The 19,984-nt window shown below is 40.8% G+C and overlaps 1 protein-coding gene across 1 annotated transcript in view; it reads right to left on the reverse strand.

The window, feature by feature from the left end:
• Positions 1-19,984, reverse strand: part of DPY19L3 (dpy-19 like C-mannosyltransferase 3) — a 37,037-nt gene that overhangs the window by 16,233 nt on the left and 820 nt on the right. Inside the window, exons 2-12 of the mRNA XM_070952714.1 lie at positions 14,745-14,886; positions 12,259-12,383; positions 8,767-8,857; positions 7,506-7,627; positions 6,362-6,507; positions 5,644-5,767; positions 4,522-4,656; positions 3,703-3,834; positions 2,939-3,040; positions 1,524-1,597; positions 1,225-1,383 (exon numbers count right to left, since the gene is read on the reverse strand). Of these exons, the coding sequence (XP_070808815.1) occupies positions 1,225-1,383; positions 1,524-1,597; positions 2,939-3,040; positions 3,703-3,834; positions 4,522-4,656; positions 5,644-5,767; positions 6,362-6,507; positions 7,506-7,627; positions 8,767-8,857; positions 12,259-12,383; positions 14,745-14,847 (1,313 nt within the window). The 5' untranslated portion in view covers positions 14,848-14,886. The remainder of the gene's footprint in view (positions 1-1,224; positions 1,384-1,523; positions 1,598-2,938; positions 3,041-3,702; positions 3,835-4,521; positions 4,657-5,643; positions 5,768-6,361; positions 6,508-7,505; positions 7,628-8,766; positions 8,858-12,258; positions 12,384-14,744; positions 14,887-19,984) is intronic.

A 19,984-nucleotide genomic window follows, 5' to 3' on the forward strand; every position in this document is an offset into this window, starting at 1 on the left:
AACTGGCTGCTTAAGTGACCGTTTGAAGTTACGAGAGACCTCCCCACGAGTACTTATAAACCCGATTCTGAAATTCTAGTCTCCCCACAGATACGTGACTGCAGTTCGGGTGCTTTGCAACTGGCTCGCATCAAGGGCCGTTTGCAGCATCCCAGTGTTGTATGACAATTTTACAACATTTTGGCTGAAAACTGGCACTTACTTCCTGTTTTCGGCAAAATGGGCCCACAGAGAAGAATGGGCTCGCTTAACCACTGTGGCATTCGTTTAACCACCACTGCAAAAGAGGTCATAAAACTGGGTTGGTCATCTGGATCCCCTGCTTTACTGCTCTCATGAGTTTAAGGTTTTATTGGATAGATTTTTCATTATGGTTGTAAATCGACACTGCGTGTATCGCAAACGTGGATGGGGAGGGAAGATTAAATCCAATAATTTTGCAACAATGCGTCTGAGATGTATATCCATTCAGTGAGTAGAGTAGAGTAGAGTAGAGTAGAGTAGAGTAGAGTAGAGTAGAGTAGAATAGAATAGAATAGAATAGAATAGAATAGAATAGAATAGAATAGAATAGAATAGAATAGAATAGAATAGAATAATAACTTTATTGTCACTTTGAATGTACACTAATCGGCATATGTTAAAATGAAATTTCGTTGCATACAGCTCTCAAAGGGTCACCATCTCAAATATACACTACATGAACATGACAAAATAAATAAAGAAACTCAAAATTATGTATATACCCACATATATGACACAGAAAAACAACACAGTCTAGTTCAGATGTACATGGCGAGAAAAACGAATCTTGTGACTTTACCAGATGGATGGCACAAGGCAACAAAGCTGTTACAGAGTCTGGTAATTCTGCTAGAAATACTCTGAAACCTCCTCCCAGAGGGGAGCAACAGAAACGGACTGTAAAGTGGGTGTGTGGGGTCTCTAACAAAGCTTTGAGCTCTAAGCACATAACTCTTATAAACAGTAACCTGAATAACAGGAAGCGAGCTTCCTATAATCTCCTTGGCTGTCCTTACCACTCTCTGTATGGACTTTCTATCTGAAAAGTGACATATATATGCTGCCAAGTTCTCTTAAAGCTGTTCCTGCTCTTAGTGAAGTGGGAGGGAGAGGAACCTCACAACCAGAACAAAACGGCATATAAATCGCAATAATAAATAAATAAATAAATAAAACACAACAGTTTAAAAACGGACCTACCTGAGGTTTTGAAAAGAGACAACAGCAGCTGTTGTGGCCGTGATCAACAGGACAAATAAGTAAGCGTAAAAAACTAGTGTATCTGAAAGTCTTGCAAAAGTATTAAAAGGCAAAAGGCCAAAAGCTTCTTCGCACAAGTACAGGTTAGCATCAAAATCTCTAAAGAAGAAATAAGAAGAAGAATATGGTGACAAAGTCTGTGATTTAAAGTATTTATTTATTAGAACTATACTCCACCCTGAAACCTGGAAAGACCTTCCTTCTAAGAAAAGACTTTAGGAAAACAATTATTGCTGTACCTTGTTGCTCCGAATCCAAACTTTGCTTTCAGAAATTTAAAGATGTGCTCATCTGATTCCAGATTTAGAATTCTCTATGGGGAAAGGAAAAATGTACAGCATTTATATCCTTTGGAAAGGACTGTGCAACTTAGTTCCTTCCTGCCAGTCCTCCTGTCCTCGTGACACAAATTATTACTTCAGTATTCTTTAAAGCAGTGCAGTAATTCATATGGTTCAAATCTACAAGAAAAGTACTCTAAAGAAGGAGAAGAGGAAAAGGTTTTACTTTTCCTGAAGATTTCTGTGAATGCAAAAATCTGTTCCAGAAGTCTGAAGGATCCACCAGAAGAGAAATTAGAGCAGTGGAGCTGTAGAAGGTTGAAGTTTTCTTCTACATCAGGGGCAGAAGTGGGTTTCAGCAGGTTCTGACCAGATTTGGAGAATAGGGCCTGGTGGCTCAGCAGACTAAAAGCATTGTGATTAACACCAGCTGCCTGCAATTACTGCAAGTTCGAATCTCACCAGGCTCAAGGTTGACTCAGCCTTCCATCCTTTCTAAGGTAGGTAAAATGAGGACCCAGTTTGTGGGGGCAATAAGCTGACTTTGTATAAATATACAAAAGCATGAAGGCTATTGCTTAACGCATTGTAAGCCGCCCTGAGTCTCCGGAGAAGGGCGGCATATAAATCAAATTTTAAAAAAAACCAAAAAACAAAAAAAACGGTAGTGGAAATTTTGAGTAGTTTGGAGAACTGGTAAATACCACCTCTGGCTGGCCCCGCCCCCATCTATTCTCTGCCTTCCGAGTCCCAGCTGATTGGAAGGAAATGGGGATTTTGTAGTAACCTTCCCCTGGAGTTGGGAGGGAATGGAGATTTTACAGTATCCTTCCCCTGCCATGCCCATCAAGCCACGCCCACCAAGCCACACCCACAGAACCGGTAGTAAAAAAATTTGAAACCCACCACTACTCAGGGGTGTCAAACTCAAGGGTCAGGGGACAGATCCGGCCCCTGGGGTGTTTAGATCTGGCACGTAGGGCCACCCTGGAAACAATGAAGGACCGGCCCACGGTGCCTGCCACAAAAATGGAGCTTAGGAGGCGGCCCTCCCGAGCTCCATTTTCGCTGGCAGAGGGTTGCAGGAGACGTCGCAGCCAAAAATGTAAGTCAAGAGCCCATTTTTGCTGACAGAGCTTCGGGCCACCACAGGCGCCCTCGACACAAGTGACGTTGAGCTGGCCATGCCAGGCCTGGCCACGCCCCCCATGGTCAAACGCAACCCTGATGCAGCCCTCAATGAAATTGAGTTTGACACCCCATTCTACATGAATACAGTCCTCTATAATTTAGTACCTAAGGCTTAAATATCCCATATTCATCTTTAAAATAATGCTCTATAGATGTGGGGTGAGGAAAAAAATCTTACCCACCTTAATAAAATTATTTACAAGGAATGTCAAGCACAGCACTAATAGCACATGGAGGAGGAGTTTCCCAATTCTGCTTAATAAGCCACCAGTTTTCAAGTTATTCTGGAAAAGGCAAACAGTTAACAGTACTTAAAACGCATCTACAACACAGGTGTCAAACTTGCGGCGTCCATTGCCGACACGCGACGTATCGCGACGTTTTCCCCCTTCACAGAGCTGGGGTGGGCGCGGCCTGCATTTGATGCATCCGCCTTGCGGGCCGCCAGCTTGATACCCCTGATCTACAACAATCCAAATTACGTTGTTTGGTATTGCTGGATTATTTAATTAATTAATGTTAATTAATGAAACTTTTTACCGTTGTATTGACTATTTATCGCTATCTAATAAAGGCCATTTTCAGCTTCATACAAGTAGTCCTCGACTTACAGCCAATCTTTTAGTGACAATTCGAAATTACAATGGCACTGAAAACATTAACTTACAACTGGTCTCTGCATTTATAATCATATCACCGTTTGGAGCTGAAATCCTGCAGGAATTTTTGAAAGGGGAAGGGCTTCTTGTCAGGACGATTTTAGTAGGCAGGCGGCTCTTTTGCTCTCTTCACTCAACGCATGCGCTCAAAAGGCCCAATTGGTCTTATTATCAGGGGATGTTTTATTTTAGGGGAAACAGGGTATAAAACAGATGAAAGAATAGGTAAACAACAGCTTTGGTTTCCTTAGTTAGTTATTTCGGCAAAGCAAAAATGGAATACGTACCTGAAGTTTTCTTGCTAACAAGGCTGACATATTAAAGCTTACAAGCAATGATCCAATTATCATGGAGTTAAAGAACTGCAAGAGGTAAACCATCAGCAGACTGGCCACCTGTACGATGTAGAGCCATATAACCTGCAAAAATGATTAAGAAATGATGCCAGACACAGCTTGTATTTTTTTTTTTTTTGGTATTAATGCTTGGACGAAAGAGATCAAATTTACACGACTCATTTTTGCTTTACATCTAACCCAGTTTAAATTCATTATTTTTTAATAACCCCCACCACCTTCAGGTGATATATTGTACGGGATGGGATAAATCCAAATTTTTTTTACTACCGGTTCTGTGGGCGTGGCTTGGTGGGCATGGCAGGGGAAGGATACTGCAAAATATCCATTCCCTCCCCACTCCAGGGAAAGATACTGCAAAATCCCCATTCCCTCCCCACTCCAGGGAAAGGATATTACAAAATCCCCATTCCCTCCCCATTCCTGGGAGAAGGATATTGCACAATCTCCATTCCCTCCCCACTCCTGGGGAAAGGATATTGCAAAATCTCCATTCTCTCCCCACTCCTGGGGGAAGGATACTGCAAAATCTCCATTTCCACCCCACTCTGGGGCCAGCCAGAGGTGGTATTTGCTGGTTCTCCAAACTACTCAAAATTTCTGCTACCGGTTCTCCAGAACCTGTCAGAACCTGCTGGATTTCACCCCTGGATGGGATAGTATTAAGCACTCCCAGCTGCGAGAGTTTCTTATTACTTCAACATGGCTTTAGTCTGCACCAATGAGTGCCCCACCCAATAATTAACTTACTTTTCCTTCAGGGATCATGTCAAGGCAGTCGAGGGTGAACAAAGCCATCGCCTGGATCAATAGGATGAATTGATTGAATTGCCAAGTCAAACTTAAGAGGAAGGTTGCAATGAACACGGCTAGAAGCGTCAACTTCTGGAAGAAGAAAAACAACTGAATGAAAAAGGAAAAAAAACCCATTGGGAAAGATCATAATAGCCAAAAAAAGAAAGAAACAATTGGACATTCCCATATAGATATAAATTATCTTAGCATCTACAAAAAATATTCGCTCTTTAATCTATCTGAGCACATATTGTCAGAAGCCTTTCTTTCCCCAGAGAAGCCCATCAATAAAAAATGTAAGGCAATGGAACAAACAGGTTATCTAATCCAGAGCACGCTACTTGTGGGTCTCCATGGGGACAATTCCTCCTAATACTAACCCAGGATTTTAAAAGCACTTTTTAAACAAGCCAAAATAGCAGGATTCCCACGTACCATTGAGCAATCCAGTGGAGAGGCTCATACCTCACATTATAGCAAACAAGCCAGAGGTGGGTTACAGCAGGTTCTGATCAGTTCTGGAGAACCGGTAGCGGAAATTTTGAGTAGTTCGGAGAACCGGCAAATACCATCTCTGACTGGCCCCGCCCCCATCTATTCTCTGCCTCCCAAGTCCCAGTTGATCAGAGCAATAGACTGTTTTAGAGCAATAGACTCTATATATTGTTTCACAGAGCTCTACAGCCCTCTCTAAGTGGTTTACAGAGTCAGCCTATTGCCCCCCAACAATCTGGGTCCTCATTTTACCCATTGGAAGGATGGAAGGTGGAGTCAACCTTGAGCCTGGTGAGATTTGAACTGCTAGCATCATCAGTTATGAGATGTGAAGGACAACACATAGGCACTTCATGATCCCTTGAGCACAGTGGTTGAACCAATCTATGGATGCATTTTGTCCTGACATTAGATGCCAAACTTCTTTTGGGGAAATGTTAGTTATAGTATATGCGGTCTCTGTAGGATCAATTCAATCAATGATGTGATGTGGGTTTCTTTTGAAAACGTTCCCAATATTTCTTTAGCTGTTGCCAAATATTTTTAGAATGACATTGTCTCAGGAAAACCTTTTTGACTTACTTCGTGAGCAGATCGTAAATGTGGTCTGAAAAGGACTGTAATTGCAGCGAGCTGGACGGCAAAGAACGGCAGTGCCCAGTTTTCTCTTAGCGGGATGGTGAATTCCACTCGGGTGGTATCTACTCTGTGGAAATCAAAAGCAAAAGTTAGTTCTAAGCTAAGATGGGGGAAACTCCTCAGAGAGATGGAAATTAAAACACACTTGGAATATTTTGTCTTCGGTGCATATGCTCTCAGTGTACATAAAAAATACATTCATCAACAATCATTAGATACAACGCCTGTCAGAACCTCCTGGATTTCACCTCTGATTCTGATCATCCCAAGTAAAACTTTCCCCAGGGGTAAAAATCATTATGATGGTGATGTCAGCGTCTCAGCGCTGACATAGAAAAGGGAGGATGAAGCTTGAACTTTTGCCTGCTAAATCCCTTTGAAGATTCGGGCTCCTTAAAGATGAGGAGGGAGGGGAAGCATTCCTGTGAACTGACGGGGAAAGGAATCAGGAGAGTGACTTGGAAGATAGCCAATGAGAAGCAGAGAATTGGGGATCGGAAAGGGAGGGATTGGGGGGCAAAGATCAGTATTGACCACGAAGAGTCAGAATCTGGTTGCTGTACTTGAATAAAGAGAAAATTTCCTTAAAGATTGGCAGTTTGGAAGTTCATTTATTTTGAGAAAGCATCGAAGCCTGACAGGTAAGAGAAGAAAACCTCACCTGTTGACTATATACCAGACAGCAGCTAAGACTCCCGAAAGCCACGTTCCGCTAAGAAGCCAGCTAGTCACATATAAGGCAAGGACATACACAGCTTGAAGGCCGAACAGTGTATAGATGTAAAAATAAACAGGTTCTAAAAATCTCTGCAAAAGAAGGATAAATCAAGTAGTGAAGTGGTCATAATTCATTTCAGCATGATGTCAAATGTTCGCATTTCTGTAAAACCCATCCTGCTTATTAGGAAACCTTTTGAAACTTGAAAGATGACGTGTTCAAGTAAGACATCCTGTAATTCTTCAAGCCTAATGCATTCTTGGTGGAAGAGGTTAACCTCACTGAACACAGTGAGATTTACATTTAAGCAAATATGATTTTGTGTATGTGTGTCTTTGAGTCAATCTTGACTCTTGGGGGCTACAAGGAGCAATCTTTGCATTTTTGTAGGCGAGGTTTTTAAAGGATGTTTTGCCAGTCAAAATCTTCTTCGTATGGTTGGATAAAAATGACTGGCCCAAAGTCATCCAGACAGCTTTCATTCCTAAGGCAGGATCAAACTCATGTTTCCCTACTCCCAATCCAGGACTTTAACCATTATACCAAACCAAGTCTCAAAAGAAATATACCTTTGAGTCAGTCTTGATTCCTGACACTGCAATTTTCTTGGCAAGTTTTCAGATGTAGTTTGCCCTTGCCTCCTTCCTATGGCTGACAGAGAATGATCGGCTCAATATCACCCTGCTGGTTTTGCATCTAAGGTGGGACTAGAACTCCCAGTCTCCCAGACTACAAAAGTGGCTCTGAAATATGTTTCAGGCAGTGGTGGGTTGCCCCCGGTTTGGACCGGTTTGCAAGAAACGGTAGTAAAATTGGTGGGAGGCTCCGCCCACCGACCCGGATGTCATCATAGGTGATCTGCGCATGCTCAGAAGCTTTTGTGCAGAAGCACAGGCGTGCGCTCCCAATGCGAACTGGTAGCAAAGGTAAGTAGAACCCACCACTGGTTTCAGGCGAGTGGATGTGAGTGAGTGAGTGTGTGTGTGTATAAAACAGTGACATTAAATGTTACTGTATTTATGCAACAACCATAAAAATATGGGTGACTTTTTTGAGCATTTGCCAGGGATTTTTCATGACAACTTACTTTCAAATGAAGCACTGTATATAGAATGCTGAGAAATACTTCTTGATAAACATTCATCCTTTCAAGTATATTAATTGTTCTCATGGACTCAGTTTTATTGTCATAGATCAAGCTGTGTAAACCTGCACAGTGAAAAGGAAGGGAAAATGTGACACCTCCACCTATAAAAACCCATGAAAATGTTAAAGACTTCTGCTAAAGCGAAGTTACACAGAAAGAAATTGAAATAATGTCATTCATTCATTCATTCATTCTGCCCATCTCAACCAAGTAACTTTATCTTCTTGGTTTAGAGCATGGGTATCCAACCTTTTGGCTTGCTTGGGCCACACTGAGTGAAGAGGAATTGTCTTGAGCCACATATAAAATATATAACATACCATATTTTTTGGAGTATAAGACGCACCTTTTCAACCCCCTAAAAGGGGGTAAAAATTTAGGTGCGTCTTATACACTGAATGTAGCCCCGCCCACCCACTGGCCCCCACCCTTTGGCCTCAGCCTCCCAGCAGTTACCTCCTTGGAGCAAGCAGCAAGAAGAAACAGCTCCTTTCAGCTTCAGCACAGCCCAATTAGCACAAGTTGATTGGATCGGCCTCCCGACTCTCAGCTGATTTGCTCTCAGCTGTTTTGCGCAGGGCTCTGCTGCTTGCTGCAAAGAGGTAAACTGCTGGAGCAGATTTTTTTTTTCCTTGTGCTAATCAAGCTATGCTGAAAACGAAAATGAAAGTAAAGCAGGCTGTTTGCTGTTTGCTGCAAGGAGGCAAAATTGCTCAGAGGCAGAGGGAGATTTCTTTTTCTTATTTTCCTCACCAAAAAAGGTAGGTGCATCTTATACTCCGGTGCGTCTTATACTCTGAAAAATACGGTAGTTTAATGTATATAAATAACAAGCCTCCTTTATTTTTAAAATAAATTATTTTTAAAATAATTTTGTGGGGCCACATTAATAGCACTCCAAGGTGGCATGCGGCCCAAGGGCCGAACATGCAAAGTCAATGGAGAAAGCCGGATTCGCTTAAAGACCGTAGGATTCATTTAACAACTGCAATGATTTGCTTAGCAATCATGACAAAATGTTGTGAAATCGGGCACGATTTAACAACCACATGGATTAACAATGTAAACTCTAGTCTCAATTGGGATCAAAAGTCAAGGACCACCTGCGGAAGGCAAAGCTGGATAATTGGGTTCTAAAGCGCAGAACAGTTGATGCATTTGATGCAGAAAAATAATGCTGAAAACACTAACTCTACAATACCTTGTTGAATTGATGGAGCCGCCAGCATCTGTTTGTAGTAAGAGTAGTACAAACCGCATTCTGTTCTGAAGGAAATTTCCCGTTCTACTTCCTAGAAGGAAGCAAATCAGTTGAGATGCAAGAAGGACCTTAAACTACGAATCTATTAATTTTGCTTAGCCTTGACTTGTGCAGTACACTTGGGCAGGGTTCACGTATCATAAAAAGGCCATGTTTAACTATGATTTGTTGTACATCCTAAAGTTGGTTCAATCCCCACTTTTGGAAGGCTGTAACTGTGTCTGATATATTACAAACACTATAAAAACCAAAGCTATCACATTAAGTCTGACCGCAATGTTTCAACTTAAGTCTTAAGTAGAATAGAGTTAGAGCAAGACCGAGAAGAATTTATGCAATACAACTTTTTAAACTTACGGGCTAAATCGACGCTTACTGACTTTAGGGCATCTATTCTTTGCATGATTAGGTTGAGATGCAACCCAATACATTAAACAGACAAAGCCATTTATAGTACTTATCTCATTTCTCAATGCAGTTATTCCAGGCCATAGATCACTAACTTTCCTAGCTCAAGCAGTGTGAAATTGAGGTTGAAAGATTAATCAAGATCGTTTTGTGAGTTGATGACACAGCAAAGCTTTAAACTCTTCTGACGTCCACATATTCCAGACAATTTTGTACGTTGACCAAAATATCAATTCCTAAAGAAATGCAAGGAACTATAAACCACGTTTCATTTCAGATAACGGGCATAGGAGTTATAATCAAGGGAAAAAAAACCCCCCTTAATCTAGCATTATTTTTGGAAAGTTACTTCCATGATCTGGTAATTCTTGTGATTTTACACTGACAAACAGAAAGTCTTAACTGATGTGCCCTAAGCATTAGAACTGAAGTTCTCTTGGGTGAAATGTAAATTTAAAATTGGTAGCTGGAGTCTCCCTCTCTCTTTTTAATTCTTACACCTACATGGGGGGTGTGGGGTGCGGGGGAAAGCCCCAGCGAAGTTGGATGAATTACATATGCTTAGAATGATCCACCAAAATCAATTAGTTTACTCTAATCTGGATTGAACCCAATGGAAATTTTACAGACGTCTTTTCTACGTTCTTTTGTCTTTTCTAAAGTCATTTGTGCAGTACAGCCATCATCCTGCCATTACGTTCCATTTCTGATCCCAATTTGAATCGGATAGAGTCCTTCTATTTAAAATAATCTTGCCTTTTGCAACACGGGAAAGATGCTTTTATGCCGGTAAGCTTTTAATCTCCTGAGTTGCAAAGCCTTAAGGGACTCCGCTTGTTTTAAAGCTGTTTTATCTGCTGTATTTGCCCGTTTTATTGTCTTGCTGACATTCAAGGCTTATCAGGTGGAGAGCCAGCGTATCTATGGAGGAGAGAAGGAAGAACTAATATCCGACATGATGACATCAGCCCACAACTGACACCAATTATTTGAGCGCGTCACGATTGGCACAAAGGACATATTTCAGGCCAGTGGTGTGATGATGTCCCATTGTTGAAGTTTGTGGGGATACAAATATTCTACTACACTAAGAGTTTCAAGACTACATATTGGCTTTAATGACTTTAGTGATAGTCCAATCACAAAGGACAGTGTTTCCCAACCTTTGCAACTTTAGGAAGAGTGGACTCAAACCTACAACCAAAAAGAATTCAGTTCCAGATGGTAGAACATGGATTTCAGTTCCCAGAATTCCCCAGTCAGCTAGCCAAAAAAATAAATAAATCAATTCTTGTTGTTTGGATAAGAACTAAAGGTAAAGGTAAAGGTTCCCCTCGCACATATGTGCTAGTCGTTCCCGACTCTACGGGGTGGTGCTCATCTCCGTTTCAAAGCCGAAGAGCCAGCACTGTCTGAAGACGTCTCTGTGGTCATGTGGCCAGCAGGACTCAACGCCAAAGGCGCACAGAACGCTGTTACCTTCCCACCAAAGGTGGTCCCTATTTTTCTACTTGCATTTTTTACATGCTTTCGAACTGCTAGGTTGGCAGAAGCTGGGACAAGTAACGGGAGCTCACCCTGTTACGCGGCACTAGGGATTCGAACCGCTGAACTGCCGACCTTTCGATCGACAAGCTCAGCATCTTAGCCACTGAGCCACCGCATCCACTGGATAGGAACTATTCTACCCTAAATTCAATCAGCCACAAAGCTTGTAGGTTAATACAACTGTGTCTCCACATTTGTTACGCATTTGGGGAAAAAAAAGTATGTATAATGTACAATATCATCTAACATATTTTTTTGAAACATTCTGGGTTTAATGGGGGAGTGGGGGAGGAAGATTGATCATAGAGAGGGATCTAATTAGCAAGAATGCATCAAACATAATTAATTTGTAAGCTGGGTACCAGCTGTATTCCACCAAATGCCACCCTTTATGAGGCAAACATTACTCTTTTACATCTGTTTTATACTAAGCTAACATCTGCTTTTCCTTATTTGCCAGTTCTCTAACAAGTTCTACTTTTTTTCTAGACTCTCATCAATTGTGGCCAGAACATAACAATTTAATAGTAAAATCCATTCAACCATATTAACATTAGTTAAGTAAACAACGTCGTTCTTCCTTACTAGTAACACTAATATTAATAGAAGACAAGGTATGTATTTTATAAACATCCATACGTAAAATGTGGACATATTTTATTCAAATGTTTGTGTTGCTGCTAATTATTGCAGCTCCTCAAGAGTCTTGTGATTGAATCAGGTGTAAATGGATAATTAATAAATAAGACTAATATGAGATTTCTATTCTTACCCTACACGAGCTATATTTATTTCATTGTAGATAAAATGATGTGTTCAAACTGCTGAGTTACTGAAATAATTCTCACTTTTTGGGGGGAAGATTTTCGATCACTTTGGGGCCCTGATTTATCCCACAGGGGTGAACCAAAAAGAAAATGCATTTGAATTTGCTGTGACATGCATAAAGAAGAACAGACAACTGGGCAGTTTCCTGGTCTATTAAATCTTCAACACATAGCACGAAGTATATTGTTTATATTCTATGCTGGAGTGTCAAACTCAAGGCCGTGCCCCAGATCCGGCACACGAAGTACTTAGATCTGGCCTGCAGGGCCACCCTGGAAACAGTGAGGGACCGATCCATGGTCCCTCTGCCAGCAAAAACAGAGCTTAGGAGGGCCATTTGCGGCCTTCCCGAGGTCCGTTTTCACTGGCAGAGGGTTGCAGGAGGCTGTCGCAGGTGGAAATGGAGCTCAGGAGCCCATTTTCACTGGCAGAGCACTTGGGCCGCCACCCAACATGACTGATGTCGAGCAGGCCACGCCCACACCGCCCCTCGAGGTCAAACACAACCCTGATGCGGCCCTCAATGAAATCGAGTTTGACACCCCTGTCAAACTCGATTTCACGTCAAACTCGATAAACACGTTTATGATGAAGAACAGTAAAATAGGAACAGACCAAAACATTCAGAATGCAACAACGATGTTTTACCTTGATATTTGAAAACCACAGATCGTTTTCATGGAGCGTGGAGATGTAAACAGATGTGACTATTCCCAAGAAAAGGCCCACAATTCCACCAACGACAAGTGAAACCTTCTTCCATAGTTTTGCACCTAGGTAAAAGTTTAAATTTAAAAGGTTTGAAACGAAGTCAATCATCTTCTCCAGTTACTGTCCATGTTCTATCCATAAATCTGTGTAGTTTTAATGCTTTAATATACCATATTTTTCGGACTGTAAGACACACCGGACTATAAGACGCACCAAGATTTCGAAGAGGTAAACAAGAAAAAAAAAGTTTTTGCCCTCCCCGGACCCCAGGAGCACTCTGCAGTGCACTCCCAAACCCTCTGCAGGCCCCGTGTTTATGAAAAATGGGCCTGTTTTGGCTAAAACAGGACACGCTGGGCAGGGTTTCAGGAGGCCAAAAATGGCTGTATTCAGTATAATTCAACATTTCCACCCTCTTTTGGGGGGGGGAAGTGTGTCTTATACTCCAAAAAGTACAGTATATTTTTACTTATTTTATAACTTGTAAGCTGACCAGAGTCACCTTATAGGTGAGATGGGCAGCATAAAAATTTAATAAGAAATAAACAAATAATATCGATTTATCATATATACACATAGACCATTTTATTTCTTTCCAACACGCACAGAAAATGGAAACCACTAACAAAAGCTGTGCTAAAACTGAGTTCATCTGAAGACTGTGGTTGTTTTATCCTGATGGAGTATAGATAAATCCTTGAGTTACACCATAATCTTACACCCTAATGCCATCTGCCATATGACAGTCATAAAGCGGGTCATCTAAGGGTCGGACCAAATTTTATGCACTGTTATGCAGTGGTCCATCGTAACTTCAAACAGCCAGTAAGTGATTAGTCATAAGTCAAGGATCACCTGTACTACACGAGAGGGCCAAACTGAAATCAGAGATGTTCTTTGCAAAACCAGACCAAAGAGATCTTCATTTGAATGAAGGCTTAGGACCTGGTTATCTACGGGACCGCCTACTACCACCAATAGCCTCCCACCGGCCAGTACGCTCTCATAGAGAGGGACTCCTCCGGATGCCGTCAGCCAAACAGTGTCGACTGGCGGCCCCTAGGGGGAGAGCCTTCTCTGTGGGGGCACCTACCATCTGGAATGAGCTCCCCCCAGAGATACGGAGGATCCCGGATCTGCGCACCTTCCGCCGTGCTGTGAAGACCTTTTTATTCCATCAGGCGGGCTTGGCCTAATCTCTTCCCTTTTTTAAATATGTAAATTTTAATCTGTTTTCAAATTATTGGGGTTTTTTAATCTGTCTGGGCCAAAATGATTTAATTTGATTTTATCTGGTTTTTAAATTTTTTGTATCTATGTATTTTATTGTTTGGCTGTTCACCGCCCTGAGTCCTTCGGGAGTAGGGCGGTATACAAATCAAATAAACTAACTAAACTAAACTAACTATTTAGGTGGAAATTCTGGTGCCCTCTGAGTTTTATTGTTGGCAAACATTGTGGCTTAATGTAACAGAATACTGTAAAAAAGAATAACTAATGACTTTTTTCCTTAAAATTGCTATTTTTGCATGGAATAGTCCATTTCTTGTTTGCATGTTGTTCAAAAATAAGGAACGATAGTAGTGTAGTAGTTAGAATGGCAGGCTAACTCTGTCCACTGTCAGGAGTTCGATCCTGACCGGCTCAAGGTTGAGTCAGCCTTCCACCCTTCCGAGGTTGGTAAAATGAGATTGTTAGGGGCAATACGCTGACTTTGTAAACCCCTCAGAGAGTTCTGTAAAGCACTGTGAAGTGGTATATAAGTCTAAGTGTTATTGCTATTGCTAAAAAGGCATTCTTGCCTCAATAATGACAGGTTTTGTGAGCTTAAAATTATTTTTTACAACCAACATCTTGCATTTGGAGATTATTTGATGCATCTTTTATCAGGTGAGTCCAACTATTTTCAAGCCATGGAACCTGCCAGTTTAAAAACAAAAAACCTAGAACCTTGATTGAAAGAAGTGGAAGTAGAATGCCTTTATTTAATTCATTCATTTATTTATTTGTTAACTTCGTTTGCTGCCTATCTTGCCATGGGGCTCGCAGTAATGAAAAGGAAAAGGGAAACAGTGCAAACAGAACAGAAATAAAATAATCGAGTAATAAAATAATGACGAAGAAGCATGATGAGAATAATAGGTTTATACAGGCTGTCCCAAAAGCTTTGGTGCAATTTTAAATTTTAAAAAGCTTAAAACTGTATCGAGACTTTTGGGACACCCTGAATGTTTTATTATAAGTTAATTTTTTTTTTTTAAAAAAAAACAACCTGACTTCATTAAGTTTCAAAGAAAGACAAAATGCAAAACAACAAAAACAAACAAAAATTAAAAAAGGAGCGGAGGAAATCAAAAGGGGAAAACTGTTAAAAAGTCACCCAGAAATTGTTTTAATTTTTCTTTCACACAATTGTGACTTACCAACTACGCTCTTCTCGTTAAGTTTCCAGTTTTTCTCCTGTGGCAGACAATCTTGTGGAACATTGGTGTTTTTTATTCCTCTTCTCTGTCTAACACTTGTCATGATGTCAGTAACATTCACACATTATACTTCATCTGGTTCCTATATTCATATTTACAAACACAAAGTATTAGAGGTGTTAATTAAACATCCACTTAGCAATCAATCAATCCTTCTTCCTTTCCTCCTCCTCCTCCTCCTCTTTAAAATTGTATATCAGGAAGTAAATCTTCACACTACACAGAAAAATGGCAGGCTTTGAACATTAATGCTGCAGAATTATATATATATATTTTTCTTGCAGAGCAATTTATCATCTTGTTGGTTTATTCCTGTCACAAATAAATTAGAGAAATAAACACGATCATCAAACACATTAGTTCATTTGAGATTTCAGATCTGTCAGCCAGGGCACAAAGAAGATAGACTAATACCTAGATTTTTTTTTTCTTTTCTTTTCTGGAGGCTTGGTGCAATACAGGTAGTCCTCAACTTACAACAATTCGCTTAGTGACTGTTCAAAGTTACAATGGCACTGAACAATGTGACTTATGACCATTTTTCACAGTTACAAACTTTGCAGCATCCCAATGGCCTTGTGATCAAAATTCAGATCCCCAAATGTATTCTGTTCTACCGGCAGGACCAACCTCATGGAAAAAACTTACTTTGGGTCAGTCACTCTCTCTCCCTCTGCCCAGTCTATTACACAAGGGTTGCTTTGAAAAGCAGAATATGCTTCAGCACTGCAGGTAATAGTTTAGCTGCCTGGTTTCTAAAAATCCGATCAGGGCTGATCGACCCGTGGGCCAAATTCCGAAGTCTCAAAAACCATCATCTAGGCGAAAGCAGTGACAAACAGCTTCTGCACTTTTGCCAAGACAATCCACAGGACATGACCATGGAGTGCCCAGGTTCTAAGTTCAAGTCAATGTTTAAATAAGCAGCGTGCAATAGAAAGGAAGGAGGAAGTGCTGTTTTATCTCTTATTGGTTGATGGAAAGAAATTTGTATTCTAGGCTTCCTCTGTCAAAGAGGCATCCGGAGCACAAGGGGAATGTTTGGGGGATTAATATGCATTTTGCCAGGCAGAAGAGGGATTTTAATTCCTGAAATGGCTACATAATGTGCAGACCGATGTCGTGGAACACTTAGACCAGTGTTTTACAACCTGCACAATTTGAAGATGTGTGGACTTCAACTCCCAGAATTCCCCAGCCAGTATCTAAGTCTTAGACCAGAGTTTTGCAACCTGGACAACTTGAAGATGTGTGGACTTCAACTCCCAAAATTCCCCAGCCAGTATCCAACTCTTAGACCAGAGTTTTGCAACTTGAAGATGTGTGGATTTCAATTCCCAGAGGGAGCTCTGAGACTTGAAGTCCTTTGCAATCTCCTTGCAAAGAAATAATCGTGGTTTCTTCCTTGTTACTTATTCAGAAAGTTACTTATTCAGAAAGGAGGTGCCAGAAAAGGGAAAAGGAGCCTGAGTGGCGTAGGAGGCTAATGCCTCCTACTAAGGCAGCATTTAACATCCAGCTGCCTGCAATTTCTGCGAGTTCAATTCTCACGAGGCTCAAGGTCGACTCAGCCTTTCATCCTTTCTAAGGTGGGTAAAATGAGGACCCGGTTTGTGGGGGCAATAAGCTGACTTTGTATAAAATATACAAAAGTATGAAGGCTATTGCTTAACGCATTGTAAGCCGCCCTGAGTCTCCGGAGAAAGGCGGCATATAAAAATAAATTAATTAATTAAAAAAAAAAAAAAAGAAGGGGGACAAGCAGAGGTGGGGGTCACATACTGTAACAACCAGTTCGCCCAGCACCAGAAATGTGAGCTCTCTCTCGCGCCGTCCGCACATACATGCAGCATCACAAAGCACGGAAATTCGCTCGCGCGTGCCATCCGCACATGCCTCTGGGGTCAAACAACACAGCGATATAGGACAGGATTGCACCCGGGGGGGAGGGGGACAGTCCCACCCGCAGGTCGCAACTACCGGTTCTCCTGAACCAGTCTGAACCGGCACAGTCCACCACTGGGGACAAGGGAGAGAATGAACAGCCTCTCATGGCTTCTCCTAACTCAGAGCTCTGCTTCTTCAGTCTTTCTCACAGATCCAGAAACAGATTCTCCAAGAAGCTCCGTTAAGATAATGCACCATCAATACAAAGTTGCCTGTCCCGTTAGATTAAGTTAGGATTAAACCCAACTGAATTGCTTCTGAACAGAGTCATCTGGGATGGCATCACGTTAGCTCAAGCTATGCGTATTTACTTAGAAGTAAACTTTGCCAAATTCACAAAACTGAACCCAGTTCAAGGGGGCACAGAATTATCGCTACCCAAGCAAGCTGGAACTAACTTTTGAATCAACAGTGGAATTTTTCTTTAATTTACCTTTTTTTTTTTAATTTGATTTATATGCTGCCCTTCTCCGGAGACTCAGAGTGGCTTACAATGCGTTAAGCAATAGCCTTCATACTTTTGTATATTTTTACAAAGTCAGCTTATTGCCCCCACAAACTGGGTCCTCCATTTACCTACCTTAGAAAGGATGGAAGGCTGAGTCAACCCTGAGCCTGGCAAGATTCGAACTTATTAATTGCAGACAGCTGGAGTTAAATTACAATGCATTAGTCTGCTGAGCTATCCAGGCTCCTAATACCTTTTAAGAGCCTTAGTGGCGCAGCGGACTAAACTGCTGTTAAAGTAGCAGTTAGCTGCCAGCTGCCTGCAATTACTGCGAGTTCAAATCTCACCAGGCTCAAGGTTGACTCAGCCTTCCATCCCTCCGAGGTAGGTAAAATGAAGACCGGGTTTGTGGGGGCAATAAGCTGACTTTGTATAAAATAGAACATCGCTTGGGGGGGCCAAAAAACCCTACTAAGCAGGTATATACAAAAGTATGAAGGCTATTGCTTAAAGCATTGTAAACTGCCCTGAGTCTCCGGAGAAGGGCGGCATAAAATCGAACTAATAAATAAAATAAATAAATAAATACCTACCAATGAACTGGTATGGAAACCGACTAGTAAAATACATAATGCACCGTGACAATTAAAATTATAATGAATCTTGAAACAATAACTACATTCAAACAACCTCCTAGTCCACAATTAACTTAAGGACAATTATTTTAACCTAATCTTTAAGGCTTAGGCAGGTTCTGAAAGTAATTGCAGGCTGGATCTGTACACAATTAAAATGTGCTGGATTTCTTTGTGGTTAAACTTTTTGTGCGAGTTCAGCCTATCTGGGTGTTATCCAAGGATATGACATTTGATTGCCCATTCTGAGACTATGTAACTATATAAATTGAAGGAAGGAAGGAAGGAAAAGAAAGTATTCACTTTCTCTATGTTGATTTTTAATTATATTTTGTCCATAACAGCCTGTTCCAAAATGGTTCCAGGAGATTTAGAGTAAAAAAAGAGCAATTCAAGAGCCCATTTTAGTTTTCTCCAGCCAAGCTGAGGATGATGGGGTTCTTTGTCATCCAGAACAGAGGGCACCTGATTGCAGTTGGGTAATTTAGAATAAACCTCCCGCAATCCAGGTGCGTCTTCCAGAGTTGCTGGAATCACATTTCCCATCATCTAATTGGCAGAGAGACCATAATGAGAGAAATGTTGCTGATCCAATGGAAGATCCCAGGTAGGAAAACAGGCTGTGCCTTTTAAAATTCTTAGATGGATTTAAGCCACGATTGGGAAAGTTTCTTTCTTTAAAATGATAGAAACGCAAAAGGCAAAAGAAAGGGAATTTAAGCCACCTATACCATATGTACATGTCAAAAATGTAGAGATGTTTTTTTTAAAAAGAAAAGATTGGAAGGAAGGGCAGAAAAAGATCTGGAAACGATCCACTTTATCTCATATTTTTTTTACAAAGGTAGGTCCGCTGTGGATATATACATCCTGTACGCAATATAAGCGGCGCTTATCAATATTAAGACCATACAGATTGTTTGTATGGTCAGATTTCTTTGTCCTGATATTTTTTCCTAACAAGGCACATTATTGATGTACACATATTTATAGATAAATTAAAAAAAAAATTCTTTAAAAACCGAAGGAATATTTTTTAAAAAGAAAGAAGAATTAAAGGCAGTGTTTCTCAACCTTGGAAGCTTGAAGATGGGTGGGCTAAAACTCCCAGAATCCCCCAGCCAGCCTAACCACACCTGGGAAGGCCCGGATGCATTCGGTTAACCCTGGCTTCATTTAGCCACGATGCCCTCTTGATGCCCCCCAACACCCCCCCACAGGGCCCAGTTCCCACGACCTCCCAAGAAAAGACCCTTCTCCTTTTTTCTTTTTTTGGCAGCCCAGAATCCAAGCTCTGCTCTGGTGCGATGCCCCGGAAAAACAGGGATGGTGGTTGGGTGCACGTGTGAATGTGGATACAGATCCGAGTGTGTGTGTGTGTGTGTGTGTGTATATAGATAGATAGGTAGGTAGGTAGGTAGGTAGGTAGGTAGATAGATAGATAGATAGATAGATAGAGATAGAGATAGATAGATAGATATAGATAGATAGGTAAGGTAGGTAGGTAGGTAGGTAGGTAGATAGATAGATAGATAGATAGAGATAGAGATAGATAGATAGAGATAGATAGATAGATAGAGATAGAGATATATAGATATCGATAGGTAGGTAGGTAGGTAGGTAGGTAGATAGATAGATAGATAGATAGAGATAGAGATAGATAGATAGAGATAGATAGATAGATAGATAGAGATAGAGATATATAGATATCGATAGGTAGGTAGGTAGGTAGGTAGGTAGATAGATAGATAGATAGATAGAGATAGAGATAGATAGATAGAGATAGATAGATAGATAGATAGAGATAGAGATATATAGATATCGATAGGTAGGTAGGTAGGTAGGTAGGTAGGTAGGTAGATAGATAGATAGATAGATAGAGATAGAGATAGATAGATAGAGATAGATAGATAGATAGATAGAGATAGAGATATATAGATATCGATAGGTAGGTAGGTAGGTAGGTAGGTAGGTAGATAGATAGAGATAGAGATAGATATGTAGATAGATAGATAGATAGATAGATAGATAGATAGATATATATATATATATAGATAGATAGATAGATAGATAGATAGATAGATAGAGATAGAGATAGATATATAGATATAGATAGATAGATAGATAAATAGATAGATAGATAGATAGAT

Source organism: Pituophis catenifer, unplaced genomic scaffold (assembly GCF_029215685.1).
Source record: "Pituophis catenifer annectens isolate HBS135680 unplaced genomic scaffold, rPitCat1.0.hap2 SCAF_13, whole genome shotgun sequence".
Lineage (NCBI taxonomy): Eukaryota > Metazoa > Chordata > Lepidosauria > Squamata > Colubridae > Pituophis > Pituophis catenifer.